Here is a 10,407-nt window from a genome sequence, read left to right as displayed (position 1 = left end):
TGGTAGTGAATGTCTAGAAGAAGAAATATGAACTGACATTAAGGGCACAAGTCTCGTGTATTATTCGTATCAAACATCTTCAGTTGCTTTTACAAAGCCACGCAAGTCCTTCGATTCTTTTCATCAACAAGTCCAAAAGCGTTGAATTTTAAATGTACTCCTGGATTAATATCATACTTATTCTCATCCTATCACACACTAACAAGAAAAACATTCAGCGAGCTTTCGAAATACTCATTTTTTCATTCATTAAGAATTGATTTAGACGCAACCTCAAACAAATGATTATCAAGCCAGCGGTAGTCTACGTCACACGTATATCCCACTTCTAATTTTTGTTTTTCAATTCAAATGTATTTCGCCACTACTCCACCCCAATGTGTATTGCACTGGGTGAAAACTTGTAAAGATTTTTTTTGTATGTGCGGGTATTTGAAAAATAACCTGGCATCCCTGCGCTGTAGTACTCCAACAGTTGACATCCCGAAATTTCCGCGCAAATTCTAAACAGATTTCATTCATTGTCCTGTTTAGTACCGGTCTAATACCGAGTGATTTATTTTGCACTACCAAACAAGATATCCAAGAAACAGAACGTTATTTGCAGAAAATAGGAATAAAACGATAGTCATATTAAAGGTATATATTCTAGCGAATTCCACCTCACAAATTTTTAGCTGATGTAAAATGAAAAATCAGGAAATTTCAGGAATAAACAAGAAAACTAGATATTTCGCACCATGGCTTATAACAGCTTACTCACTAAAGGATGCATCGGGGTAAATAGACTGAGTATATACCAGAAAAATAGTTTTATAAACATTGTTCAACAACAGGATATAATGCGAGGAAGTGAACTCGATAAGCCGGTTGTGCAAATTCTGGGTTCTAAGCGAATTGCGGGCGGCGGAGAACAATCGGAACGCTACCGGCTGTTGATCTCCGATGGGCAAAATCTGTACAGTTTTGCTATGTTGGCGACGCAGCTGAACGAGTTGCACCAGACTGGAAAACTGTCCGAGTTCACCGTCATCCGTATCGATCGCTACATTACATCGGTCGTGAATCGCAACGAACGTGGAGAAAAACGTGTATTGATTATGCTGGAATTGACCGTCATCAAAACTGGAGAATCTATTGGAGAAAAAATTGGAAATCCACAACCATTGTCTGATAATATTTCTGCCGGCGGTGGATCCAGTGGATCCACTGCGTCAGCTGGGGCAAAAGCCGAAACGAACGGAAGCATAAGGTAAGAATGAGGTTTTTTTTCGACATTATAAATAAGATTGATCAACCGCAGCAATGGATCAGCTTACCAGAATCGCACGAATAGCGCCAATACTTCGTCATCTGCTGGGAATATGTCCTTGCATGACCACCTGACGCATCCTATTAGTTCGCTTAGTCCATATCAGAACAAGTGGGTGATTAAAGCGCGTGTGATGTCCAAGTCCGCCATTCGCAGCTGGAGTAATGCCAAGGGCGAAGGAAAGCTGTTTTCGATGGACCTGATGGATGAGTCAGGTGAAATTCGTGTAACGGCATTTAAGGAACAATGCGACAAGTTCTATGATGTGATCGAAGTGGATAAAGTTTATTATATCACAAAATGTCAGCTGAAGCCAGCCAATAAGCAATATTCGACGCTGAAAAATGATTATGAGATGACCATGACTAATGACACTGTAATACATGAATGCAAAGACGTTTCGTCCATGCCAGAGATACAGTACAACTTTGTGCCTATTTCTCAAATTGCCAACATGGAACCAAATTGCATGCTTGATGTAATTGGCGTTTGCAAAGAAGCTGGTGAGATAATGCAATTCACGGCTAAATCCTCGGGCAGGGAGCTCAAGAAGCGGGAGATCACAATGGTTGACTCGAGCAATGCCGCGGTGCAGTTAACATTGTGGGGTGAGGATGCTCAAACTTTTCCCGCCTCCACCAATCCGGTCATTCTAGTGAAAGGGGCTCGTGTCACGGAGTTCGGAGGAGGAAAATCGATTGGGCTAGTAGGAGGTAGCGTTATGAAGCTGAATCCAGACATCGAAGTGGCTCATAAAATGCGCGGCTGGTACGATAATGGCGGTTGCGAAAGTGTCGTTGCCAGTGTTTCAACACGCACTGGAGCAGGTACAAGTTATGCAACCGAATGGATGACCTTCCACGAATCTAAAGAAAGAAACCTTGGTGATGGAGATAAACCGGATTACTTCCAAGTGAAAGCTCTTGTTCACAACATCAAGTCTGGGAGTGCGGTTTATAAAGCTTGCCCTCAGCAAGATTGTAACAAGAAGGTGATCGATCAGGATAATGGCCAGTATCGATGTGAGAAATGCAACGCTGAATTTCCAACCTTTAAATACAGGCTTCTCGTGAACGTAAGTGTCTTGAAATGAGTCGAATACAGGGTGGCCACCAATTAGGGGAATGCGAGAAAAGGTCGGGAATTGTTACTGTATGTGTTTTAGCGCGTTAAAACGTCGCACAAGATGCGACAACCTTCTCTTTGGTGTACCAATATGAAGGACGTCTTGTTTTCAATGAACTTCGTCCTCAGTTTTAAATCGACAAACACAACTCCCTTTCGGACATCTTTGTAGAACAAAGTTTTTCTCTGTCTCTTGAAGTAACCGATATAGCGCCTTTTTTCTAAGTTACGTTAGGATCACCATGAGAAAAACTGTGTTTTTTGCTCTAACTTTTATATTTCAAATCATACTGTCTTCGAAAGACTTTTAGAGCTTACTAATACAAACATTTTTAGACGCAGAACTTGTCAATATCTCCCCTTTACTCAAAGTTATTGGTATTTCTTCCCAAAAAAACACGCTCTTTTCATTTATTTGTCATTCTTTCGGAATTTGATAGAACAGATTTCACTCTATATAATATGTGATTTTCAAAACTATGTTATTTTTAATGTTTGAGTAAATTAAAATTGAAATCGTGAGTTTTTGGGTAAAAAAACATCAATAACTTTGAGTAGGATTAAGATATTGAAAAGTTCTGTATCGATAAGCTCTAAAAGTCGTACGAAGACAGTTTTGATGTAGAATTTGAAATATAAAAGTTAAAGCAAAAAAAAACACGTTTTTTCATGGTCACCCTAATGCAACTTATAGGAAAGCGTTAAATCGATTATTTTAAAAGATAGAAAAAAGCTTTGTTCTACAAATTTGTTTAAAATAACTGGAGCTACAACATTGTTGAACTATGTTAATCTCTATCTATAAAGATAAGAAAGTTAGATTTTTCATTTCATCGACAATTTTGGTCACCTTACTATTTTTTTGATAACATAAAAGTGAGCGCTCTATCATATGTAACAACTTTGCCTAAGACAGTTTTTGTCTAAACAATAAATATCTCACACAAAGTTGTTTCTAGCGCCTTCTATCTGAGTTGCATTAGGGTAACTATGAAAAAACAGGTTTTTTACTCTAACTTTTATATTAAAAAAACTACATCAAAATTGTTTTCTTACAACTTTTAGAGCTTATCAATACCAACATTTTGCGATGCAGAACATGTCAATATCTTAATCCTGCTTAAAGTTATTGATGGGTTTTCATCCAAAAACTCATGATTTCAATTTTAATTTACTCAAACACAAAAAATAACATAGTTTTGAAAATCACATATTATATAGAGTGAAATCTGTTTTTTCAAATTCCATCAACAAACATTTTTTATGTTTGCCCCAGAAAGAATGAAAAATAAATGAAAAGAGCGTGTTTTTTGGGAAGAAATACCAATAACTTTGAGTAAAGTTGAGATATTGACAAGTTCTGAATCTAAAAATGTTTGTATTATTAAGCTCTAAAAGCCTTTCGAAGACAGTTTTCATGTAAAATTTGAAACATAAAAGTTAGAGCAAAAAAACTCTTTTTTTTAATGGTGACCCTAACGAAACTTAGAAAAAAGGCGCTATATCGGTTATTTCAAGAGACAGGGAAAAACAAAGACGTCTCAAATAATTGGAGCTACAACATTGTCGAACTATGTTTACCTCTATCTATAAAGATAAGAAAATTAGTTTTTTATTTCATCGACAATTTTGGTCACCATATTTTTGACAACATAAAAACGAGCGCTCTATCATGAGTAACAACTTTGTCTAAGACCTTTTCGTCTAGAGAATAACTGTCAAGCTCTAAATGCTAATTTCCACTTAAATGCATCTCCTGGACCATTGTGCAATGGATTCATTCTTGTTCTCGCAAGAACAAACTGTCTTGTATCGAAAATTGCGTCCTTATTTTGCTCTTGCACTCGTCTAGGCAAACTGAATGCAGCCACAGGCATTTTTGCATCAATATCATCTCTGTGGGCCGGATCGCTTATACTAAAACGATGAGTGACGGTATGCCGTTGAATGCCAGGAAACATAAATCTCGTTAGCTGCTGCTACTGCTTCCCGGTTGCTGACAAAATAAGTGGTGGAGGTTCTGCTGCTGGTGTTGACATTGGTGGTTCTGCTGGAATAGTGGTTGAGCTTTGCTTCGCAGTTAGAAAATCTCATCGCGGTAGAATCACAAAGAGGTGGGACTTACGATGCAATGTTATTATTCGACCATTTAATTTCTATTTTCGCCAAACAAATGTGTTGGGTGGCTGGCCAACTTCAATAGTCCACTAATTTTCCAGCACCTAACACTGCTTGAGGAAATCTTTTTCTCCACTAAAAATTGCAGTCGGTAAACAAAAACACACCAACTGCACTTCACGTAATGCTGACAGCAAACACAAAACGGCTAAACGACCAGCACAAACATCAAAGTTTCTTTCGTTCATTGCACTGGTAAACACTGTACATTTAATCCACTGCACTACATATATTATTTACAATTACTATTTTTATATTTCACAATATCACATATATTGCATATATAACACCCGATACAATATTTAACATTTATTGTTGGTTCTATGGTAGTCGATTTCGTACTGATCATGTTCCGCAGAATAACAGGCTTTCGCCTTGTTGATCGCCGCTTTTCTGTGCGATGTTCACGATCGCTTTCGGCAGTGGGGAATTCAGCAATTCCTTTGCGCAAGATTCACTTCCCGAAGGTATATGAGTGAGCGATGATCACGCAAATGTACCCTTTCTACCTTCTGCCCGTGGTACAGCTGCTCAGAGAGTCAGCTGAGTTCATAACTCAGGACCAGCATTGCCAATGTTCCAGTTTAAACTGGATTCTTCCAGTTTTTTTTTCTCTCGGTCCAGTCAAACAGTTAAATCCTGAAATCTTCCAGGTTTTTAAAATATCATACAGTTTTATCCAGTTTTTTATATGTGTGCTTCAGTTTCACCATTTTATCTATATATATATATATATATATATATATATATATATATATATATATATATATATATATATATATATATATATATATATATATATATATATATATATATATAAATAGAGCCTGTCTGTCTGTCTGATTCTTAAGGACTCGGTAACTACTGAACCTATCGACATGAAAATTGGTATGTAGGGGTTTTTGGGGCCGGGGAAGGTTTTCGTGACAGTTTGATACCCCTCCCCCCTGACTAAGAGGGGGCTGCCATACAAATGAAACACAAATTTCTAAATTTCTCGAGAATTAATCATAGCAACGAATATAGCCAAAAGGAACACTACAGAAATCAAAATTCGCGTTAGAAGAAAAAGAACAGAAGGTTGGAGTTAGATTCCGTGACCCCATGTACCTCAATTAATCTGGGCATGACATGACATGATGGAGACGAAGCAATAACAAATATTGTCTCACAATAATGTTCGAGTAGTGGGAAACGACATTTTGATCTACTCGAATGATACGATTTATTAATTGTTCATTTCGCCGTTTAATGAACTACATATAAATACAACACGACGCTTCGAAGAAAGTTCTATTTTTCAATTATTGAAATGGGCAAAAAATCATAAAAGCCGATCTTTTTAAAATAAAACGGTTTGATCCAGTTTTCTTCCAGTTTTTTTAAAGAGCAATCTTCCAGTTTTTTGAAAAATATTATTGGCAACCCTACTCAGGACCCTCAATTGACCATCATTGTGTTTTTATACAATACTAGCTGACCCGACAAAAATTTATTTTTAGTTATCATATATAATAGGTGAATCAGGAGAATTATCATGGTGGACATAGTATTGTGTTTTGTGCTGTGATAGTTTATGAATATTTAGTGTGAAATATTGCCCTGTGCAGCGAAAGAAGTCTTCGTTCGCGTGCCCTTTTTGTTGAGAAATCAGGATAAGTAGGAGAACGGTTGCCTACAACAACCGATTCTTGTTTAATTTTGCCTTTTTCAGCCGGCCCCGGCGTGCTGTTTTTCTTGTATAGCAGCCGTGGCGGTTTATTCTTTCTTTATTTCTCTTCTCTGTATGGTTGTATAGCGTCCCGCTTTAATCTGTGTTGGCTATGGAATGTTCGGTGTGTAAACTGGGGATAGTGGTAAGCGATCTGCCGGTTTGCTGTATCGGTAAGTGTAGCGGAGTGTTCCACTACAAATGCACACTTCTGAGCAGGCCGACAGCAAAGCTTATCACGGAGAACGTAAATGTTTTTTTCAAATGTAATGACTGTCTATCAGACCAGGGTTGTGGTGAGCAAAGTGATCTTATCTCGGGTGTGCGAAAGGTAGAGAAGGAGGTGATGAAACTATCTTCACTCTCTGACTCGCTTACGGACATGCGAGATCACATTACGGCTCAGCTAGACAGCGCGCTAAAGTGCGGTATGAAAGATTTGAGACAAAATATATGTGAGTCTCTTGAAAAATTGATATGTGAGAGATTGGATTCTATGACAAGTTCATTTTTAACATTTACCGCGCAGAATAATTTAGCTGCAAGGAATGATTCGCTCGATGAACCTGGTGCAATTCCTTCTGAATCGCACCAAAACATTCCTAAACGGAAGAAACGTAAATATCAGAATAATGATAATGATGATGTCATTCTTAATAACATAAGTTTCGCGGATGTAGTCAAAAGTTCAAACAATGCTATTGATAATAATATAAAGAGCAATAGTATCAAGCAAAATAGTCGTAAAACTCAGTCGGTTATTGTAATAAAACCCAAAGAGTCCAAACAAGCTTGCGAGGAAACTCGTAAGCATTTAAAAACAAAACTAGATCCAAAAACACACAAAATTGGGAATTTTAGGAATGGTAGAGATGGCTCCATCATTGTCGAGTGTTCAAATGGAGCCAACATAAATGATGTCAAAAATGATATTGAAAGCAATTTGGGTGAAAATTACCATGCTGTTGTTCCCATATCGGTGCCAAGATTAAAAATTGTGGGCATGAGCGATCAGCATTCCTCCGCCGTTTTCATTGACTATTTAAAGAGTCAAAATGAAAACATCGCAATAAAAGATGTAAAAGTTTTGAAAGTTTTCGAAAATCCACGCTTCACATACAATAAGTATAGCGCTATGATTGAAGTAGATGTTGACACATATAATAATTTACTGAGTGCGAAAAAAATAAATGTGGGGTTTGATCGGTGCTCCGTAGTTCCCGCGATTAGTGTGTTAAGATGCTTCAAATGCGGAGAATTTGGACATAAGAGCACGGATTGCAAACAAAATTGTGGAACGTGTTCTAGGTGTAGTCAGAAACACAAGACATCTGAGTGCACGTCAACTGTATTGAAATGTGTTAATTGTTTGAAAATGAATAGAGAACGTAAAATGAATTTGGACGTCAACCATGCCGCATTTAGTTCTGAGTGTTTAGTATACAAAAGACTTTATGAATTGAAAAAAGGCAGCTTGCATTTCAATAAATAGCAACCATGTTCCAGAAGAATTGTGAATCAATTTCATGTTCTGTATTTGAATATTGCGGGGTTGTCAACAAACTACGTAGCATTACGTCAGATTGTTGAGGAAAAGCGTCCACTTTTAGTTTTATTATCAGAAACACATATTATTGAAATTGAATCATTTGATCAATATAGTATTCCGGGATACAATGTAGCTGCTTGTTTATCGCATTCTAGACATACTGGAGGTGTTGCTATTTATGTCAAAGAATCAGTTCAATTCAATCTTCGCCTCAACGAAGTTATTGATGGAAACTGGTTTTTGGGCATTACAGTTGAACGTGGCATGAAGATGGGTAATTATGGTGTTTTGTATCATAGCCCCAGCTCAAGTGATCAGCGTTTTGTTGAAATTTTAGAAAACTGGCTCGAAATGTTCCTTGATTCTAGCAAATTAAATATATTAGCTGGTGATTTCAATATCAATTGGCGTGATGACTACAATTCGAACCATCTGAAGCGCTTATCTGATTTCTTCAATTTGAAACAAACAGTAAATGAGTTCACGCGTATTTCCAGGCACAGTAAAACTTTAATTGATCATGTTTATTCCAATTTTGAAACTATTAACACAGTCATTGATACCAATTTGAAAATAACCGATCATGAGACCTTAGTTATCAATATTGTAGATAATTTCGTGCCAAACGACGATTTTGTTAAATTAAAGTGCTGGAGGAAATATTCGAAACATGCTGTTTCGAATCTTGTGATGAGAAGCCTGGATTTTCCATTCGAGGTCGATAATTTAGATGAATCAGCAGCTGTTCTTACTATTACCTTGAAAACGTGTACAAATCAGCTAGTTACGCAAAAGTATGTATCTTTGAAAAACTCGAACAGCTGGTACAATTTGGATCTTTTGCGCCTTAAACGTGAGAGAGACAAATGGTACAACAAATTTCGTAGAACAAATGATGGAAATCACTGGAATATGTACACGATCGCGCGCAATAGATATTCACAATCGATTAAGAAAACTCGTTGTGAATATATTCAGAGGAAGATTGATCAGCATCAAAACAACAGCAAAGAGTTATGGAAAATTTTGAAATCTTTATTGAAACCTAGTAATAGTAAACCGCGGTCCATAGCTTTTCATGGCACACTTGAACAGTCTGAACAGGCTATAGTATCCAAGTTTAATGATTATTTCGTCAATAGTGTTTCATTGATCAATCAGTCCATTGAATTGGTCGATGAACCTGATGAAATAAGACAGCCGGTTGATAGTAATTGTAGATTTGAAAGATTTCACCCAATTACATTAAATGAACTTAGAACTATTTGCTTTTCTTTAGGTAAAACGGCTGGAGTGGATAATGTCAATGCTAGAGTTATTCAAGATTGCTTTCATGTCATTGATCACATCTTGCTGGACCTTATTAATAAATCTTTATTAACTGGGCATGTGCCTCAGGTGTGGAAGGAATCTTTCATAGTTCCTATTCAAAAGGTTGCTGGAACGATTAAAGCCGAAGAGTTTCGTCCCATCAACATGTTGCACACATTAGAGAAAATATTAGAATTAGTTGTTAAAGGCCAGCTGTTGCAATATTTAAATCTCAACGCTTTGCTAATACCAGAACAATCGGGATATCGAGAAGGACATTCCTGTGAAACCGCATTGAACTTGGTGTTAGCAAAATGGAAAGAGAAATTAGAATGTAAAGATACCATCATTGCTGTTTTCTTGGATCTGAAACGCGCTTTCGAGACAATTTCTAGGCCCTTGTTGTTGAATACGATTAAGCGCTTTGGAATTACGAGTACTGCATATAAATGGTTTGAAAGTTATTTGTATGACAGAACTCAACGGACTATTTTTAATGATTCAATTTCCAGTCCCGTAGGGAATAATCTTGGAGTACCTCAGGGAAGTGTATTAGGGCCCCTTCTATTTATTATGTACATCAACGACATGCGACGAGTTTTACGATTTTGTGATATTAACCTTTTTGCAGATGATACTGTGTTATTCATTGCAGCTAATGATTTGAATCAGGTCGTTTTATATTTGAATGGAGATTTGCGTTCTTTAAGTAGATGGTTGAAGTATAAGCAATTGAAGTTGAATATAAATAAAACTAAATTTATGGTAATCTCGCGAAATCGTTCTAATGAAAACGTCTCTATTATAATTGATGATGAGACCATTGATCGCGTTCGGGAGATTAAATATCTTGGCGTGATTATTGATGACAAACTCAAGTTCAATACTCACATTGACAATGTCATCAGGAAAATTGCCAAGAAGTATGGAATCTTATGCCGATTGAAAAACGATTTAACTATGTGCAGTAAAATACAGCTATACAAATCAATCATCTCTCCTCATTTAGACTTTTGTTCTTCCATATTATTTTTAGCCAATGATACACAAATATCGAGATTACAGCGTTTGCAGAATAAAATAATGCGGTTGATTCTAAAATGTAATAGATTCACTTCCTCATCTTTGATGCTGGACGCTCTAAAATGGTTATCCGTGAAGCAAAGAATTGTTTATTTAACTATGGTGTTCATTTTTAAAGTAGTTCACGGTTTGCTGCCT

The 10,407-nt window shown here is 36.8% G+C and overlaps 1 protein-coding gene across 2 annotated transcripts in view; it reads left to right on the top strand.

The window, feature by feature from the left end:
* The first annotated feature begins 464 nt into the window (after positions 1–464).
* LOC129771410 (replication protein A 70 kDa DNA-binding subunit) overlaps positions 465–10,407 on the top strand; it is a 13,621-nt gene continuing 3,678 nt past the window's right edge. The window contains exons 1-4 of one of the 2 annotated variants that reach the window (XM_055775033.1): positions 465–639; positions 710–779; positions 837–1,252; positions 1,304–2,387. In XM_055775033.1, coding sequence (XP_055631008.1) covers positions 741–779; positions 837–1,252; positions 1,304–2,387 — 1,539 coding nt within the window. In that variant the 5' untranslated portion in view covers positions 465–639; positions 710–740. Of the gene's footprint in view, positions 640–699; positions 780–836; positions 1,253–1,303; positions 2,388–10,407 lie in introns of both variants that reach the window. The other variant, XM_055775024.1, reaches the window with a different exon arrangement.

This window comes from Toxorhynchites rutilus, chromosome 1 (genome assembly GCF_029784135.1).
Source record: "Toxorhynchites rutilus septentrionalis strain SRP chromosome 1, ASM2978413v1, whole genome shotgun sequence".
Lineage (NCBI taxonomy): Eukaryota > Metazoa > Arthropoda > Insecta > Diptera > Culicidae > Toxorhynchites > Toxorhynchites rutilus.
Note: the sequence above shows the minus strand (reverse complement) of the source record. Positions and strands in the feature narration are given on the sequence as shown.